Genomic DNA, 19879 nt, shown 5'->3' on the forward strand with positions numbered 1-19879 from the left:
TGAAATTTGCTATGGTTGTCAGTCTAATAGCAGTAGCTGAAAGAAACTAAACAACAAAAAACAAGCAAACACCCTGCCCCCCCCAAACAAAACAAAAACCCATTATTCCTAAAATTACTTTCTCATTTCCTTGGTTTTGCTCTCATGTCTCTCTCCTTCCTCACCTTAGCTTTCACAGGTTCCTTCCTCATCCCCTCTTGTTTATTCCTTCTCTCTCTCATTTCTGCTTTCCTTCCCCCCTCCTCTTCATTTCAGTCTCTTCTCTTTTTCTCCCAGAAGCCATCTGGGGTTCTCTATTTAACCCTGCCAGGCAGGCAAGAGGTTTAGCCACATGCTGGGCAATACAAGAGCTAACACCCACTGTCAAAGACACAGAAGGTTCTGAGGGCAAGGTTTATAATTCTTCCCAAGGTTGAAGGGAAGGCCTGGTAATCTGTATAATCACAATGCAAGAGGAGTCTGGGGGAACTGAGGTACTGTGAGCCTATTTATTCTATTGGGTCTGGTTTAGCTGTAGATGAGGAAGTGGTTATTTATAATGTGTTACTTTCTTGTACATGAAAGCTACTTACTTGTATTAAGTGTGGCTAGCTTTCCTACTCCTGAGGTATGTATCTGTTGTTGAATTGCCTTAGTCCATCATTTTGATGGTGAGAAATCGTAATAAACCTATACTCTGACTCCCCTAACTTTGTGATTGCTATCGAGATTGTAAATTGGGAAGCTTTGATCCAATAGCAACCTGAACCATATTGAAACTCAGGACTATAAGGACCATTCCCTGTTTTGTGGCCCCTATGCCCAAGTGCTCAGTATTGACTGTGGTTTATTTTGTACTCCCTTTCCAGGTATGAATGCTGCCGTCCGTGCCGTGACTCGTATGGGAATATACGTTGGAGCAAAAGTTTTCCTGATCTATGAGGTTTGATTCAATATTTTTTTCTGTCATTCTCAAGGGGTAGAGATTGTATAGCTTTGTCCTGTAAATGGCTAAGTGCCACCTATGGAACTTGGAGGGGGAAATAAACTGGGGCTTGGTTCTGCTGTGATAGTGCAGCATCCTTTCACCTCTAGTGACCTCTGCTCAGAGCCTGCCTGTGACAGGGAAGGATGATCGCACCCCTGCTTTGCAAATGATTACTTGGAGGCAAAAGAGGAGAAGGGACTTGCCCTAGGTGGAACCCAGGAGTCGTGACTCTTAGTCTCCAGTGTGTTAATGTCAAGTTGATGTGACTAGTGGCTTCTTCCCGGGGGAAACCCCAAACTGGGATAGACGGGTTAGCTATAGCTCGTGACAGGTTCATTGGCAGAGCTGTTGGGCAGCTCCTTGGTATCATGATGGTATCATGATCCCTACAATCATGGACGTTTCTTTTCAAGGGTCCCCTCTCCCCTCCCCCTTTCACTCCCATAGTCTTGCTCAGCTTCATTTGTGGTGACTTCAGAGAGTTGCCAGGTTCTTGGCACAGTTGCTCCTGGGTGCGCAGCCGGGTTGTGCTGCCACATCCAGTCGCGATTGACAGAGATAGATTAAGCTTTTGTGGGTCCATGGGCCAGAGCAAGTTGGGGGGCCTCGCCCCACCCCCCCATTCCCCCACGCTCCTGCCAGGGAAAGGGGGTTGGACACGGGGACATGCCACCCCACCCCCTTTGCCTGATGCCCCTGCTGGGCAGAGGGCGTGGGGCTTCCCCTGTTCCCTGGCAGGAGCGCTGGGGCGGCAGACGGAGAGAGGCAAGCCCCTGTGCTCCGACCCCACTCCCTGGAAGGAGCGCTGAGTGGGTTGACAGGGTGGGGCCCCCGGGGATGGGCCCCATTGGCCCAGTGGCTAGTGTGCCACTGGGGATGGAGGGTTTTCTCACTGTGCTGTTACAAATGGAAGGTGCAGTCCTAGCTCACTTTGCCAACAAGGGCTGGCCCCAGACTTGCAGTGAAAACCATACACAAAATAAATACATGTGCAGCCAACATCTAACCTCACTGGTGACCTTGACGTGGGCGGTTTAATTAAGGTCGGCTATCTCCGCTGTCTGCCAAAGCTGAAATTGCACCCTAAATAAACACACACGCAGCAACATCTAACCACGCTTCGTTGTTATGATCCTTGCTCTTTTTCCTTGGACTCCTCCAGCCACGAACAAAGTCAGATCTGGGCTGTTGAGCTCATGTACTAGCAAATGTATGTAAAAGTGGATGAAACACAGCAGCTGGCTATTTTGGGGAGGAGGCAATTTAGAACCTCCCCTTTGCCTTCTTTCAGCCCTGTCCCATCCCAGTCACCCCTCCTCTCCCCACAAGGAACTGGATTACAAATGCTCGCTGCTTGGAGAGCTAGTGAAATTTTAACAGCCATTCACCCCTGCAGCTGTTGCCCAGTAAGGGTCAATGGGAGGGTGTGGGGTGTGATCCCCACTTGAACTCTCGGGACATCCCGAGCTTTGTTCTGTTCCTTCTGTGCGAGTTCCTTCCGTGGGACTGCTCCATGCTGCTTCCAGCCACTCCAGCAGCCAAAGCATCTCATAGCAGCTTTTAGCTTGGGTGGATTCTGTGCAGTAAAATGTTAGTGCTCCTGGTCTCCTCCTGGTGCTCATGAGAGTCATCTCCCACCGCAGGGCCATGGAAACCAGGCCCTTTTCTGGTGTGAAGTGGCACAGTGCCATTTACTCCATTGGCTTTAAACAGGCTGAGGATCTGGCTCTTAGTTTTTTATTTTAAATGTTTGAACTAAGCTAACTTCTCCCTTTTCGCCACACTAGGATGGCCAGGTGCCTGGTTTTTGACCAGAAAGTCTGGTCAAAAAGGGGACCTGACAGTGTCCAGTCACTGTGGGCGGGGGAGGCAGGAAGGTGCCAGGTCATCATTGCACCAGCCCCTACTCAGCCAGGATCGCCTTCTACATGCATCAGGCAGCTGCAGCTCCCAGCCCCTCAGTCCTGGCTCAACAGGCGAAACCATCTCTCCTGAGCAGAGTTGGGGGACAGGCAAAGAGCAGCAAGCAATGGGGAGGGGGCGGAGTGAGAGAGAGACGGGAATAGGAGCAAATGGGGGGCAGCGCCTCAGGGAAGAGGTGGGGTGGGGCAGGGCAGGGGAGGTTCCAGCACTCCTGCTGCAGTGTCTGGTTTTTAAACATTACAAAGTTGGCGACCCTACCCCCCCCACACAGTGAGATGTGAGGGTTTCCATGCCCCATTCGCTCCTGTGGGAGAAAGGCAGGGACGCGGAGGTGGAACGGGAGAGGGGAGGCCAGCTATGTCCCTCCTGGTCTGTTTCAGCCCTTAGTGGGCACAGGGAGATACTCTGTGACTGAGGGAGGAATTTCTGACTGCCAGTAACCGACGCCAGGCCCTGAACCCAAACTGTCAGTCACTAGTTACCTTCCTGCTGCCTTGGACGCGCCTAGCAGGCTCTGCACTAACCCCAGTGTGCGGTCGCCATTATGGGGCTCACACAAGGGTTACCTGTGGTCCTGCCAAGGAGCTGTTTTACAGTCTCACCCTCTCATGAGGTGCCTGCCTCACCGATCCCTCACCCAGGCCCAGAGAGATGCGTAGCCAAAATGGATCAGTGATCAGCCGCACAGGAGCTGCTGGGCTTTGGCTGGCTGGCCAGGCCCTGCTTCAGCGAGGCAGTCCTTTCACGTCTGCTCCTTTGCTTTTCTGTTTGCAGGGTTATGAGGGGCTAGTGGAAGGAGGAGAGAACATTAAGCGAGCAAACTGGCTGAGCGTCTCGAACATCATTCAGCTGGTAAGCAATTTTGCCGCTGCCCTCTGTGAGTATAAAGGCCTCTCAGTCCTTCCCTTTTAACTTGTGCAGTTCATGTGCTTCTCTGACACATCTGCCCAGTGTTGCAATTTCCTCCGGTCTGCAGGAGTGAGAGCTGGAGAGGGTTTTCTGAAATGATTTAGTAATAACATATAAAATCCTAGTCTTTGTTCCCCACAGTCCCATCTACACTTGGCTCACACTGAGTTTGCTGAGCTTGGTTTTATAGCTCAGTTTGGCCGGTCATGTTGGGCAAAGCTAAACCATGTTCTAGTCCAGTTCGATGGAGTCTAGATGCTGGATCCATCTAGCACATGTTGAACACCAGGGCACACTCTTTAGCCTGGGGATAGAGGCTATTCTTCCTGCCCTAATGATTGCAGCTGCAGGCCCAGGGCACGCTGGGAGTAGAGTGTGATTGATTATACAGCGCTGTGTCTGCTCCATTCTCTGCTAGTAGGATACAGTGTGGAGAAAGTGTTTTTGGAAAGAGGCTGTTCCCCTGGAGGGGAAGTCAGTGTAAGCCATCCGGCAGCATAGCAAGGCCGGATAAACAGTGTTAGCTGTGCCCTTTTCCTCCTGAGAGCAGGAAGGGGGCCATCTCAGGGGTGACACTTCATTAAACTTGCTAAATGACTGCGTGTGCGTTCCATCCATGTCTGTGCGTGCCCCTTTCCCAAGGCCCCTGAGGCAGGGAGCAGGTCTTCTTTCTCTGTCCCTCTTGGTAACGGTGATTCATGTCCTACTGAAACACGCCTTTGGGTTGATTTGACTTCATTATATGATTTAGACATCTCCTTCCCCCTCACATGAGTCATCTCTCCTGCCTTCCCACTCAGTCTGTGCTTCTCACATCAAGGTCCTGCAGCTGCTTTGGTCTTGACTGCACAGCCAGACTAATCGAGGACTGGTGCACTGAGTTGTGGTCGATCGGTGTGATAACACAGGTTTGTTGTCAGCTGTGTAGACAGCCCCAAACTGTGTTAAAAACATGCTTGGCTCTTTAAGGACCCATTGACCCTACACTGTGAAGACAGCTGTGTCAGCAATACCACTGTCCCTGCCACAGTTTGCTCTGACCTAACCTTGTATGTAACTGTGTCCCTGAACTGGGCTGCAAGCTTGGACAGACCTGGGCCGTAGCGAGATTCTGATTCATGGTGAACACAAGGTTAGGGCCCATCTACATTGCAAAGTGGAAACTCTGCCCCTCACAGTGTACTTGTAGTGTAGATGGGACCCCAGCTTAAAGGGGACCAGCTGATGGGAGATGAATTGGGTTTAGGCACTCTGGTCTGTGTTTCTATCTTGGTTCTTTCTGACATGTAAAAGATGTGGTTCTGAGTTGTGTGTTTGCTTGCGGTTTTACCTTGAAGTATCTGGGTTGTCGCATCTGAGCTTACCCTGGTTTGCTGGAAGTCTCCTTGGAGGTCTCACATGAGCACTGAGGCTCTCTGGGTCCTTCAGTGAACAAGAGGTTGTTGAATTTTTAATAAAGGCACCTAAAGCCATCTTGTCTCCCACAGGTTTCTGAGGCATTTGAGTTCAATAGGCTTTAACAAACCAAAGGGCCAGATCCTTAGCAGGCACAAATCAGCATGGCTCTGTTGAAATCACACAGACAGTCTCCCCTGCAGTCAGTGGGGAGCGCTGATTTACACTGGCTGGGGATCCAGCTGAAGGAGATTTAAACAGGTGCTGCTGGCATGGTGTCACAGCCCTGCTAGAAACACAGGAGAGAAGGACTGGAATGTCTAACATCAGAAACAAGCAAGTATCCAATCCCCTCCCAGATATGCTTCCAAAACCAACCAGCTTGATGTATCTTCCCAGTGGTTTCTCTCCTTTGAGCCCTATTGCTTCTCCTTGCTAGGTCCCCTTCTAGGCCCCGCCTACTCTACAAAAACAGCCACATTTAAACACAGCTGTGCAGCATGAAAACACACAACCAATCAAGGCCACAAAAATGCTTCCCAACGGCATGTCAGCGTGGTTCTTTGCGTAGCACAGAGGCCTGGGCTAAAGCATGGTTCAGCCCCACACACACCCTGCAAATAACCTGGTTCTGCCAGGACCTGGTGTAACAGACTTTGGGGAAGTGGGGGTCCTGGAGCAGGGACTTCGTCTCTTACAGAAATACCGTCTTAGCCTGTGTTTAAGGGGCAAGATCTTCAATGGGGTAGGGGAGGGCTCTGCCTTGGAAACACTGGCTTTGTCTGTCCCAGTTTGGGTCACTGACCCAGATAGGGTGCTAGCCCCATTGGTTCCCAGCTTGGATCTACCAGGCGCCCAAGAAAGCTGTAACTGCTGTGTAGCCAGGACCGAAACCAGCCAGCTATGCCGGCTACTTGGGAGCATCCCTCAGTTCCTTGAGCCTTTCATTCCATTCTCTTGTGTTTCTCCCCTCTCCCTCTAGCATCTTCCCTGATTTGAGCAGTGTGTCTCCCTGCTCACAGGTAATGCTCTGGTGCTGCATGCCCTCCCTACTCCCGTCTGTGTGCTGCTGTTCCACAGCCGCTGGTACTCAGCATGCCACGCCTTGCTTCGCTTGGCAGTGCCACCCGCTCATCTGTGGGGAGTGACCTCAGAAGCCTGGCTCCAGGGGAGAGGGGTAGGGATGTCACATTGGTGTCCCTGCCACTTCTGCCTGAGGGACCTGGCATGTCCCCCTGCGTTGACGCCAAGCCTTTCCAAAGCGGTAAAGCCAACCGTGGTAGCGAGCTCCTGAAATCCATGGCATTTTGTCTCTCTGCCTCCCTTGTCTTCCCTCCTTTGCTTTCCTTCTCCGAAGCCCTTCTCTGTTTTGCACGTGCCAGTGTTTTTACCGCTATGGGTGTGGGGTGTGCTACTGACCCAGGAGCTGCTGTCTATGCAGCTGTGAGTGTGGGGTGACGAGGAGAACAGGCCAGCTCCTAACTCTCCTCCATGCTCAGGGTTGGGAGTACATAGCAAGGCAGCAGGATCCATGGGGATAAAAGCAGCAGTTAGGCCTCACAGTGCTAATTAAGGTACATCAGCTAAACTGTAGCAAACCCCAGGCGCAAGTGCAAGCCAGAGACAGGCAGGCTCCTTGCTGGAACATGCCCCTAAATGAACCAGAAGCAATTTGCATGCTGAGCTGTGACCCAGAACAAAACAGGGCAATCTCTCAGGGGATGGGCCAGGAGCCAAGCCACCAAGTGCCCAAGGGAGCGTTTGTTCTCGCCAGCACCTTTTGGAGAGTCTGCTTCCGAAAGGAGAGCCGTCTGGCAGCGAAACAGGCCGTTAGTGGTGCAAAGGGGTGGGGGCACATTAGCACCCTTTGGGGCAGGAAGGTTGCGACCACTTTTTTGGGCTTGATTTGCAATCGGAGCTGGAGGAAGTGCCTGAGACAAATATAAAGGCTGCAAAGAGGCTATGAAAGCTGTGGGCCTGGCGGCCTGGTGAAGAGTTTGTGGGAGGCCTGTCCCAGCTGGCTCAGTCCGGCTCCCAGGAGGACAGCCGCCCTCACTCCGTGTTGTTCCGTTGGACGGCGAAGAGTCAAGATCCTAGCAAATGGACGCGAGGGGCATGGTCAGGGAGGCAGTGGGTGGCATGTTTTAAGTGGAACCGTTATGTTGCTGGTTAACTCTGCCCCAGCTGTTTTCTACCCTGGGACCAAAGGAGACTGGGTAGATTTGAAACGGAAATGTTGGATGGATCCTGCCTGAACTACGCTGCTGCAGTGGGAGGAGGGGTGGCAGTTTGCCATCACAGCACAGGCTAGCTCAAGGCAGGTGGTTCTGGGGAAGGCCAGGTGGAAACGCAGAGCAACATCTTCCCCTGGCTAGTGCATGCTGCAGCGGGCAGCAGAGGGGACAGCTGGCCAGAGCCTGCCACCAGCTGGAAGACCGCATCCCCTCCAGCCAGTGCAATGTTAGCAGTCACAGGTGTTGGACCCCTCCAGAGCTCTGGGTACAGTTGAATCTTGGCCTACCGGGGCATGGGCCAGAATAAGGTTTCTGCACCCTCTTTCTTCGCTTCTACCCACAGGTAACCTGCTCACCCTTCCCCATCCTTTAGCTGTAGGGGCAGGACGCTTCCCATGACTGATTCCCAGGTGGATTTGCCCCAAGAGTTTGTGCTTCTGAGGGTCGGTCTCACCCAGTTGGCCTCTTGCATCCATCAGCTGCGCAGGCCGTTTGTTTCCTCTCTCACCTTGTTCTGCTGTTTGTAGGGCGGCACGATCATTGGCAGTGCCCGCTGCAAAGCCTTCACCACACGAGAGGGGCGCCTCCTGGCTGCCTGCAACCTGGTGCAGCACGGCATCACCAACCTGTGCGTCATTGGGGGGGATGGCAGCCTGACGGGGGCCAACATCTTCCGGACGGAATGGGGTGGCCTGCTGGAGGAGCTGGTCAAAGACGGTACGTGCCAGCACAGGCTGCAGTCTGAACTGCAGTGTAATACAAGCACTGTGCTAATCCCCAGGGCCAAAGCCAAAGGAGAGGTAGCTTGGGCATGAGATGTCATCAGATTCATAGATTTTAAAGCCAGAGGGACCATCAGATCAGTTAATCTGACCTCCTGTACATCACAGGTCATTACAATTTACTCAGTGCGTTGAGCCCAATAACTTGTATTTGGCTAAAGCGTCTCCAGGGAGGCCTCCAGTCTGGATGTGAGGACATTGACAGATGTCCCTTGGCCCTCTGTTCCAATGGTGAATCTCCCTCACTGTTAAATTTGCCTGGCATCAGCTTCAAACTGTGGGTTCTTGTTCTGCCTTTCTCTGCGCAAAGGTACACGTGGTCTTAGGTGCGAAGTCTAAATCACGAACGTGAGCCTGAAGTCTTGAAATTATATCAGAAAGGAGTTAGTCAGGATGTAGCTCTCCATTTGATCCAGGAAGAAAGTGGGGTGTGATCGTGAAGCTGGTTTGATGGCTTTAAAGGCCTAACAGAGGAAATCACCATGAAATTAACCACAGTTTCTAGGCTGGTCCTTTTTTATATGACTCTCCTTTCTGCAACTTGTAAAATCTGCTTTTCTGGTGGATCAGCTGGGAGCTGCATGGCTGCTTCCTGCTGTCTGAAGCAAATGGCTTGGAAGACTCAGGACAATGGCGTTTTCCATTCACACTGTTCAAGCAGAACAAGGATACCTAGATTTAACATGCATTGTCAAAGTAACGGCTTGCTTTGCATGCCAATAAACAGGGCCCATTCTGCCCCGCAGCCGGATCAGTGTCTTGTGGTGCGGGGAAAGTCGGGAGTTGATCGCTGCAGCCTCTCTGTGTTTAACCCCAGGTAAGATCACCGAGGAGGTGGCTAAGAAATACTGTCATTTGAACATCGTTGGCCTGGTGGGCTCCATCGACAATGATTTCTGTGGCACCGACATGACGATTGGCACAGATTCAGCACTGCATCGCATCATGGAGGTGATCGACGCGATCACCACCACAGCCCAGAGGTGAGCGGGGAGTCCCTCGCGGCTGGCTCCCTCTCGCAGAACATACAGGAGGGTGTACCAGCTCGGCAGGGCCAGCACCAGAGCTCCGTACTGAACAGTAACACGGAGCTCCTGGCGCTGCACAGCCCTCGCCTCTGACAGAGTCTTGGGGGATGCGATGGAGGGGGGCTTCTGGTGACTGAACGTGACTCTGGCCAAGGAGCCTTGCAGTAGAGAGACACTGCTCCCCAAATTCTAATCCTCATTCTCTCGTTGCAGCCACCAGCGGACCTTTGTGCTGGAGGTGATGGGCAGACACTGTGGGTAAGGAGAGGCCCCCACTCTTCGGAGGTGGGAGGGCGAGGGTGTTTGTCTGGGAGAGGGGGAGAACTGGGGGCGTGTGGTGGGCATGGTTGCTGGCAATGTCGGGAGGAGAAGAGAGTGGGTTTTGGGTAGGAGGGGAGGAAGTGGTGCTGAGGGCAGTGGGAGGTCTGGGCTGTGTGGAATGCACTGCACAACAGCCAAGAGAAGTCCCTAATTAGCAATGCACCCCGGGGCAAATGGGAACCAGGCAGTGGTTTGCTCTGGTGGAAAGGAGACTGCTGCCAGCCTCTGTGGTTACTAGCATCATAACCATAGTGTGTGCAGGCACAAGGCATTCTGCAAGCCAACCATGCCACTAACTCTGTCAGGTGCTGTTGTGTGGACAGGATCTCTCATGCTTACTCCCAAGTCATGAGAGGCCTGAACTTGTTTCGATCCCAAGCCACACGGTTCTTACCTCCTTTGTGTGCTGTTGTTGGCAGGATGACAGTCATGGCTGCTAACCTGAGTCTGCCTCCTTAGGTACTTGGCGCTGGTGTCTGCCTTGGCCTCGGGTGCTGACTGGCTTTTCATCCCAGAGGCCCCTCCTGAGGATGGCTGGGAGGATTTCATGTGCGCGAGACTTGGGGAGGTGAGTCCTCTTTGGGACACGGCAATCATCTTCTGTCAGCTGGGGAAGTGAGCTCGGTTCGGTAGGGAATCCAAGGAGAAATGCCACTCCAAGCTTCTACTCTTCTTCCTTGGTCTCTCCTTTTTATCTGCCCTTCTCTTAGTCCTGCCACTTGGGCAAAAAGGATCTTAATGAAGTGACGCACCCCATTTCAAAGCAGGAGTCTATTCTTAGCATCAGCAGTCGAATGTTCTCAGCCAAACACCTGGTAAATTTCAATTCAAAACCACTGTGGAACCAGAAGGCTGCTCAGGTGCTTGGAAAGAATGCTCATGGAGCGTGTGGGCAAGGCTGACTCAAATGCTTAATATTTTGTCTTCACTGGTCCTTCACCAAGCCGTGATCTCTGGTCATTTGTTCTGTTAACTCTATAATGGGCACCCCTCAATAGGGTGCACATCTGTATTAGGGCCCCAATCCTGCGCTCTGCTTCATGCCAGCAGATCTGCCTGCCCACCCGGACTCCACCAAGTCACATGCAATGATGTACATGTACATGGTTGTGTACAACCCTTGTCTTTTCCACTAGAGTTTCCACTACAGGCTCATTTCCTTGAAAACCAGCTTCTGTAATTGTTTTGGGTTAGACAGTGTGATGGTAACAGTGTCTTCGGACAGAGCCAATTGATGGGGCGAGCACCCTGCTTCTCCCTTTAGGGTTTCCACAAGTGGGCATGCTCTGGGCTTGGCCTCGTTCTTGTGCCCTCCTCTCTGGGCCCCGTACTGAATGAGGGAGGCAACCTAGTGAGAGAGGATGTGGAAAAAGCTGATGTACTCAATGCTTTTTTTGCTTGTCTTCATGAACAAGGTCAGCTCCCAGACTTCTGCACTGGGCAGCGCAGCATGGGGAGGAGGTAACCAAACCTATGTGGAGAAAGAAGTGGTTTAGGACTATTTAGAAAAGCTGGACAAGCACAAGTCCATGGGGCTGGTTACGCTGCATCAGAGGATGCTAAAGGAGTTGGCGGATGTGATTTGCAGAGCCATTGGCCATTATCTTTGAAAACTTATGGCGATCGGGGGAGGCCTGGATGACTGGAAAAGGCTAATGCAGTGCCCATCTTTAAAAAAGGGAAGAAGGAGGATCCAGGGAACTACAGGCCAGTCAGGCTCACCTCAGTACCTGGAAAAATCATGGAACAGGTCCTCAAGGAATCAATTCTGAAGCACTTAGAGGAGAGGAAAGTGATCAGGAACAATCACCATGGATTCACCAAGGGCAGTCATGCCTGACTAACCTAATTGCCTTCTATGATGAGATAACTGGCTCTGTGGATGAGGAAAACAGTGGGTGTGTTATTCCTTGACTTTAGCAAAGCTTTTGATACGGTCTCCCACAGTATTCTTGCCGGCAAGTTAAAGAAGTATGGGCTGAATGAATGGACTATAAGGTAGATAGAAAGCTGGCTAGATTGTCGGGCTCAATGGGTAGTGATCAATGGCTCCATGTCTAGTTGGCAGCCAGTATCAAGTGGAGTGCCCCAAGGGTCAGTCCTGGGGCCGGTTTTGTTCAATATCTTCATTAATGATCTGGAGGATGGCATGGACGGCACCCTCAGCAAGTTTGCAGATGACACTAAACTGGGAGGAGTGGTAGATACGCTGGAGGGTAGGGATAGGATACAGAGGGACCTGGACAAATTAGAAGATTGGGCCAAAAGAAATCTAATGAGATTCAGCAAGAACAAGTGCAGAGTCCTGCACTTAGGACAGAAGAATCCCATGCACTGCTACAGACTAGGGACTGAGTGGCTAGGCAGCAGTTCTACAGAGAAGGACCTAGCGGTTACAGTGAACGAGAAGCTGGATATGAGTCAACAGTGTGCCCTTGTTGCCAAGAAGGCTAACGGCATTTTGGGCTGTATAAGTAGGGGCATTGCCAGCAAATAGAGAGACGTGATCATTCCCCTCTATTCGACATTGGTGAGGCCTCATCTGGAGTACTGTGTCCAGTTTTGGGCCCCACACTACAAAAAGGATGTGGAGGGTTGAGCCAGTCTCTTTAATGAAACAAAATATGCTACTGAACACAAGTCCACCTGAAACGTGCCTTGGGAGGCCCAGAGAAGACTGGCAGGTAGGGCCCAATCCCACAGAGGCAGGGCCCTATTGAAGTTAATGGAGCTCTGTGGGGAGGAGGGGGCTGCTTTCTAGAGTTCTGCAGACCAGGCAGCGCCGTGCTGCGTCCCTGGGGTGCAGCAGCACGTTGCTGGGCAGTGGGATTCTGGCCTTGAGCTGCAGTGGCCGCAGAAGATTTTGAAAGATCTCCCAGACTTGAGTGAGGAATGTCACTGCGTTTTAGCAGAGGACACAGAAACACACAGCCACAGTGCATCCTCTCCATCAGTTTACCAAGGAACCTGCGGTTCCCTACTCCCAGCAAGGTAGCAAATGATCGGTGCTGAGCACCAATGGGCTCCCTGAACAGCTAGCAGAGCCAGTCTATCTGCTCCTGCCAACTCCAGTTAAGTTTAGCTGTTTCTTTCTCTTGTGGCAGACGCGTAGCAGAGGGTCCCGACTCAACATCATAATCATCGCTGAAGGCGCCATCGACAGGAATGGCAAACCCATCTCTTCCAGCTACGTGAAGGATGTAAGTGACGCACTCTTGGGCGTGTGCTTCTTTGCTGGGGGGCTCTGGAAGTACATTGACCTGTAACAAACCTGCTCTCTTTTCTCTGCTGAACAGCTGGTTGTCCAGCGCCTCGGCTTTGACACCCGAGTGACCGTCCTTGGTCACGTGCAGCGTGGCGGGACCCCCTCGGCATTCGATCGTGTGCTGGTAGGTACAGTCGGTTTGGCTGAGAGGGGATTTGCATGCAAGCAGGCCCTGTGTGATCGCAGTGACGGGGCTGGTGTGCCTGCATTTGGGATGGTGAAATCCCAACATGATGAGCAGGAAATGGGCCCCTGGAAGGTTCCCGATGCAAGGTGCACTTACTTACAGGCTTGGGGGAATGCCTGGAGTCACATACAGTGCAGCATTCGTTGGCACTTGACCCTGTTGTGCAGAACAGAGACCGGCCCCCTCCTAGTCCACTGCTAACTGTCCTAGTCTTAAATAGCCTAGTGACGAGCTGGGATCCTAATCATCTAAATTAGAGAAACAAACGTACTGAGCCACAGAATCCACCCATCTCTTCCCTGCCCCCTCGGAGGGGCCATGCCGGAGCTTTGTCCAGGCGCCCGTGGCTTTGATACCTGTGTGGGGAAATGAGTTAACAAGTGGGAAATGTAGCTGTACTGTCTGGTGCTCGAGCACAGAATTAAAACCACCCCTGCAGGAGTTGCAGCAGCACCTGTCTCCGTTGGTGTATGTGTGGGGCAGGGGCTCACTCCCTGGGAGTTTCTTTGGCGTGTGGGTGTCTGCAGGATCTTTCAGTGGCAGTGGTCAGGTACATTTGTGCCTCACCAGCTCAGTCTCTCCTTAGCATGTGGTGTGTTTTGTGTAGCCAAGCCCGCGTGATGCTCTGATTCCCACTGGCGTGTCTGTACAAGGCTCCCCGCTAGCATGGCTGCCAGTGACAGGTGGGCTGAGCCGTGCAGCGGGGCACGTGGCAGCAGCAGGCCCGCACTAGAGAATCAGCCCTCTTAGCAAGGTTCCTGTGTCCTCCACAGAGCAGTAAGATGGGGATGGAGGCCGTGATGGCGCTGCTGGAGGCCACGCCTGACACGCCCGCCTGCGTGGTGAGCCTTTCCGGGAACCAGTCTGTCCGCCTGCCCCTGATGGAGTGTGTCCAGGTGGTGAGTATATGGGGCAGCTCTGGTGGACAAGTTCTACTGCTCAGTTTGGCCTCCCTCTCTTTTATACTGTACTCTGCTGTGGCACATGACAGCAATTGGCAAGGGAGAAACAGCACTCTAGAGTCCAGAAGAAATGAAGGATGGCCCCAGAGATCTGCGTATCTGGAGGTCTGTTCTAGCTATGCGCAGATGGGGTTTTGTGTGTCATTAGCCAGTTGGAGTCCGATGTACACAGATCCCCTGTATCTCGAGATTTAAAGTCCCAGTACATCCCTTCTGCTGTCATCCACAGCCTGAGTCTGTGTGTGTGGGGGGAGAATCCATTGCTGGCCTTGTTCTGCCCTGTTTGCCCCCTAGCCAGGCTCGGGGGTTACTAAGAGATAATCTGCCAAGTGTCATTTCATTTTCAACCGTGTCTCACGTTTCGCTGACTTCCCTTGAATTACGTGGGTTTTTCTTTCTAACTGAAACTTCTCCATCACTTTCTCTCCCCCCGCCCGCCCAGACAAAGGAAGTGCAGAAAGCGATGGATGAGAAGAGGTTCGAAGAGGCAATCCAGCTCCGGGGAAGGTGAGGCACCCTGATTATGGCGGAGCAGCAGCTCTGCAATGGCTACGGTGGAGAGTCACTCACTTTTTTAAGATGACTATTCTAGCTACTGTACAATGCACATGCTCACTCAGATTGCTTTGAAACTTGCTGTGCCTCATGGGGATGTGGCATAGGGTCAGTGGTGCAAATTTGGGGTCATTTGAGCAAGGGGTTTCCAAACTGCAGTCCCTCTGCCCCCCAAGGAAATCATGTATTTACAAAAACACCTGGTTCTTCTAACGTTTTTTGTGCACATCTGGTGCCCAGGCGATGGCTTTGATCCTCCCCAAACCGATCTCACTCCTTGGGATTGATCTCAGCTTATGCACTGCACCCCTGGCACTTTGGGGGAGAGATGCTGACAGTTACTGAGAGGTGAAATTTGGAACTGCAGGGGGGTGAGAGCTAAACTGATGCGCCCAAGGGAGTGAAATGCATGTGCATGAGGCCCAGAGCAGGGACAGGGACTCTGCATCTCCACTCTTCCGCCCCTCCCTGCCTTCAGCTGGTCCTGGCCCTTCTCGTGGCACTGAGGGAGTGAGCAGGCGGAGGGAAGGTGGGGGTGGGAGCTGTGCAGGGAGAAATGGGGTGGGAAGGGGGGATCAGAGCTGTGCAGTGGGTGAGGTTGGGAAGGTTTTATTGCTCTCTCCCCAACTCCCCCACATCCCTGCCCCTCAGTTCTGTCCCCCTTTCAAAATTCCCCCCCCCCCAGCTCCATGCTAGTCCCTGTGCTGTTTCCATGTCCTCTGCCCAGCCCCTCACACTGTGGGTTCCCAGCCAACACCTGCTGCCCACAGAGAGGAAGGCTGTGCGGGGCAGAGACAGGGGCGACAAGCAGATGGCACAGGGCAGTGAGAACGCTATGTGCAGCCAGGGCACGGTGGGGCTGGGTAGTTGCTGCTACAGAACCAGAGGCTGGGCAGAGGGACAGCTGGGCCGTGGGACATGGGGAGGGGCTGAGAAGTTGTTTTGAAAGCCAAGGAAATGGACTGCAGCAGCATCGGTAAACATGGTTCCGGCTGCCTGGTGGGGCGGGGCCCTTCTGGAGGGCAGCTAACCCTCTGCCTCTGCAAAGAGCAGCTGGCAAGTGAGAGTGACGCCAGCCCTGCACTGCAGCCTCCCCTGACCTCCACCGGCGTGGTCCCAGCCTGCTGCCCGCCCCCGGAGCAGTGCTCTGCACACGCAGGGGACACAGCCCACGAGCCCTGCGGGGGACAGACAGACAGCCTCGCTTTGCTGAGACGACTCTCAGGCTCAGGCCAGGCACGGCGAACAGGAGCCACCTACCCCGGCCTGAGCCTGCTCCACAGAACCCTCCAACTTGCTGCTCCCTCCCTTTCGCCCTGGCCCCAAGGAGCCCTTCTGAGATACTGCCTTCACTGACCCCTTGCTAAGTCCAGAGACCACTGCCATCTCTGCCAGTGGAGCGCCAGCAGTCCCATGATGCAGTCCCTGTGCCCTGCCACTGACACACCCTGCAGCTCCCAGCGCTCAGGGCAGCCCTGATCCTCACAGTGCATGTGCACTGTCACCACAACAGCTCTGCCAGCTGCTCCAACTGCTCCCCCTCCATTCACTACAGCTACTGCTAGCACAGTGACTGCCGCTGGGGGGCATGCAGAGAAATGCTGCATTTCAGATCTGTGCAACACAACACAGACAATGAAAGATTCTCTTGGTCATTCTTCGTGGCTGCTTCTCATCGCATGAGCCTGAGGGTGTCATTTGCACTGGCTATTGCCAGCTCCTGGGGGCAGAGGAGAGAGAGAGAGAGAGAGAGAGAGAGAGAGTGTGTGTGTGTGTGTGTGGCACAGCTCATCATTCTGGAAGGGCATGAGGCACCACTCGGCAACCTTCACTCATTAGCAAATTTTGGCGGGCAGTTAATTAGTAGCACATCCCATGCAATCAAATCTGCACGTGGAGCTACTCAGCATTTCTGTTAGAAAATCCCAAAAGCAAAGTTCTTCTCACTCAGCTACCATGACTTAAAATCTCGTTCATAAGGCGGGAACCTGGAATTCTGATGAGTTTAACACTAACTTAACCAAAGGAAAATGTTTTTGCCATTTCCCAAGGCTTTGTGAGTACTAAAACGTACCAAAACTGCCTTAAAAAAAGATGAACTTGGCAGGGGGTTGCTCTAAATGGGCGAATTAACTAGGATCTGGGAGAGAGAGACATTCAAAGTAGTCCAATGTTCATGCACAAGCAATGGAAAACACTAGTTTAAATTCTGGAAGTACGATAGCATAATGACATCGACTGTCCAGCCTTTACCTCCTTGGGGAATGCAGACGCACAACTTGCCGAGATACGGGGCTCACTCTTCGTTAGCTACACCCTGAGCTGGAGTGGGGATTGGCCCTGCTTTGAGCAGGGGGTTGGACTAGATGATCTCCTGAGGTCCCTTCCAACACTAATAATCTATGATCTATGTTGGCATAGCTCTACCCCCTTTTCCCCCCCTCCCCTCTGAACACCCAGTTCCTACAGACACCCTGGAGCTGTTCTCCTAGGTCCATGGCCCTGACCCCTCCCTGTTTAAATCTGTGATCTCCGGCTTGGGGCTGATCGCTAACTCTGGAGTGGATCCTGCAGGTGGGGGTTCGATGTGATTGTGGTCTGGGGTGACTGGATCATTGAGAGTGGTTTTCTTTCCAGGAGCTTTGAAAATAACTGGAACATTTACAAGCTCCTGGCACACCAGAAAATAGCCCATGAAAAGGTAAGTCGAGGAGGGAGCGGGCAGAAGGTGCAGAGAGTGCTTGGGCTCTTGGGTCTAATCTAGCATAGACTGCAAGTTATTAAAAACTAAAAAAAGGTGTCCACTCACCCGCATGCACCAATACATCTCCATGCATACACGGACACTGCCATGCGCCTGCACAAACATGTCCACACGCACGCACCAATGCACCCACCCGCGTGCACTGACCCACCTGCATGCATGCACAGACTCACCCACCTATGTGCACCAAAACACTCACCAGGTGCACCAACACACCCACCCATGGATGCGTACACAGACCTGGTCTCAGTCGCGCACCCAGATCCCCCAAAAGCATCAGGAGGCAGAGCCCAGGTTCACTCTTAGCTCAGGTAGCTTTTCAGTGACGGAAACCCCTCCTGTTAAGAGGGATGGAGATCTCGCTAAGGAGGTGGCCAGGGGCCTAGTGGGGAAGCTGCATGCTGGCTGTCCCTGGCAGCATGTGGTCCTTGGAGGGGGCTGGGCCAGGGAGGGGGAGCCAAATGTGCTAGGGGCTCCCTAGGGACAGGCAGAGCCTGTCAGTATCTGATCCTGCTCTCCCTAGGGCTCCCGCAAACAGCAAAGAACAGGCCGTGGCGCAGCAAGACCTACTCTGCACTCTTTCCCGCATCAGTGGGGAGCTGGTGAGCAGCTGCAGCAGGAAAGCGTGGGCTGCCCCTCCCAGCACCCCCGGCTCACAGCTGAGTGGTTCCTGGGGCTGCTGGGGGGCAGCGCCCCTTCCCACAGTGACAGGGCTGATCCAGAGAACTTGTGGTCACAGTGATCCCTGGAGCCTCAAACCCCCATGGGTCATGGAACAGAATGCCCCTGGTGCCATCCAGCTGATGTGGCTGGGGGTCACCTGGGCTGGGGCTGGCTGGCATGTAGTGTGGCAGTGCCCCAGGCACACATGTGCTCTCCCTGCTGCGGCTGTCTGCGCCGACTGGTGCTGTTTGTCTCCCTTCCGACAGACTCACTTCAGCCTGGCGATTCTGAACGTTGGCGCCCCGGCGGCCGGCATGAATGCAGCTGTCAGGTCGGCAGTGCGCATTGGGATCTCCCAGGGGCACACAGTCTACGTGGTGAACGATGGCTTTGAAGGCTTGTCGAAGGGGCAGGTACACCTCTCCTGTTTGACTGCAGCTGGGGGCAGCTAGGGGCAGACATCGGCATGTACCTCTGGGGAACCTACCTAGTGTTAATACGGGTGGCTTCGTATTAACACCCCTGGCGAGTATTTGCCATGTCACCAAGCCGTCAGTAAGCTGGCCCCGTTCAGTGAGATCGGCAGGCCGAGCTCAGCCAGCGTGGAGAGCATAAACAGCCGAATTCCATCCTCATGCGCCCCCTCCAAAACGTGCCATCATCTCACTGCCCAGAGCCAGGGGATTTGCTGACCGTTGTCTCAGGCTGTCGTCAGCATGAACCAAGACATTGCTCCTTGCAGATCCGCAAGGTGGGCTGGCACGACGTAGCAGGCTGGCTGGGACGCGGCGGGTCCATGCTGGGCACCAAGCGGTAAGTGCCACGGACAGGCTGGGTGAATCTGAGCAGTGCTTGCTGCTAAGCACAAAGAAAAGTGTCAGGGCAGGAGCAGAGAGACAGGGCCAAGCGCAAGCTTCTGGAACTCCGTGACCCACTGAGGTAGGGCTGGCCTCACACGTACTCTGAGCAAACACCCGTTAATCTCCTTGAAGCAAAACCTGTGTCTAGAACTGGCCTGCCTGCTGCAGAGCCATTGCTAGCTCACGCCTGGGGTTGCCCCACGGCAGCCTAGGGCTCACTCCAGGGTTCACTGGAGTCAACATCTCCCATTGCTGTTGAAAGGAGAAAAGGCCTCGTGTGAAAAGGAAACTTCCCCAAAATGGGAGGCGGGGGAGCAGCTGGCCTCTTGGGATCCTGCTGCAGGGTGCATCCCTTCGACTCGGCTGTGAATTCATAGGGTAGCTGCAGGTACCTGTGTGGAACGAGAGCAAACGCTGCCTGCTCAGGCTGCCTGTGTTGTCCATGCCTTTTGCACAAGGTGCAAATCAGACCCTGAGGCTCAGTTGTCAGGTGTCCTGGTGCAATGGCCTGAGATCCCTGGGCCTAGCTGGGTCACCAGGCTTCTCTCCTCCTTCCTGTCTTCACTCTGCTCCCCAGGCACGCGGCATGATGTGGGCTCTTGGGTGACAGCTGGGGAGCCTGCCTGAGTCCTGCGCGGAGCTGTGCCTGGCAAGGAGCGTCTGCTTCAGTGCTAGGAGCACCGCAGCTCTGCAGAGCTCGGCCGGAGACCCAGGCCCCAGGATAGTCTCCAGTACCTTCTCACTGGGCTGTGGCTCTGGTGCATCCCAGCATGGTCGCCGGACCTCTCCCTGGCTGCCAGTGTGTCCTAGAAAATAACACAAGTGAGAGAGTAAACTCACCTGGCCCACTCTTTCTGCACTACCCAGCACTGGAGTCCAGAGCCGAGCTCACTCCACTTGCAGGGTGGGGCTGGCAGGACAGCCTTCGGTAAGCTGGCAGATTGGCTTCCCTGCCATCCTTATCGGTGTCCTCCCAGCCCAGACAAACCGAGCTGTGAGTGCAGCTGCTAGCATCCCTGGGAGACTAGGAGCAGGTGAGTTTAACAATCCCTGCGGTCTCACTG

The 19879-nt window shown here is 53.6% G+C and overlaps 1 protein-coding gene across 1 annotated transcript in view; it reads left to right on the top strand.

Annotated features, from left to right (window-relative positions):
- Positions 1 to 19879, top strand: part of PFKL (phosphofructokinase, liver type) — a 50965-nt gene that overhangs the window by 17756 nt on the left and 13330 nt on the right. The window contains exons 2-14 of the mRNA XM_050965412.1: positions 849 to 922; positions 3665 to 3742; positions 7956 to 8145; positions 9028 to 9193; positions 9452 to 9496; positions 10019 to 10127; positions 12664 to 12759; positions 12856 to 12948; positions 13785 to 13910; positions 14416 to 14480; positions 17166 to 17229; positions 18222 to 18368; positions 18698 to 18768. Coding sequence (XP_050821369.1) covers positions 849 to 922; positions 3665 to 3742; positions 7956 to 8145; positions 9028 to 9193; positions 9452 to 9496; positions 10019 to 10127; positions 12664 to 12759; positions 12856 to 12948; positions 13785 to 13910; positions 14416 to 14480; positions 17166 to 17229; positions 18222 to 18368; positions 18698 to 18768 — 1324 coding nt within the window. The remainder of the gene's footprint in view (positions 1 to 848; positions 923 to 3664; positions 3743 to 7955; positions 8146 to 9027; positions 9194 to 9451; positions 9497 to 10018; positions 10128 to 12663; positions 12760 to 12855; positions 12949 to 13784; positions 13911 to 14415; positions 14481 to 17165; positions 17230 to 18221; positions 18369 to 18697; positions 18769 to 19879) is intronic.

This window comes from Gopherus flavomarginatus, chromosome 8 (assembly GCF_025201925.1).
Source record: "Gopherus flavomarginatus isolate rGopFla2 chromosome 8, rGopFla2.mat.asm, whole genome shotgun sequence".
Classification (NCBI taxonomy): Eukaryota; Metazoa; Chordata; order Testudines; family Testudinidae; genus Gopherus; species Gopherus flavomarginatus.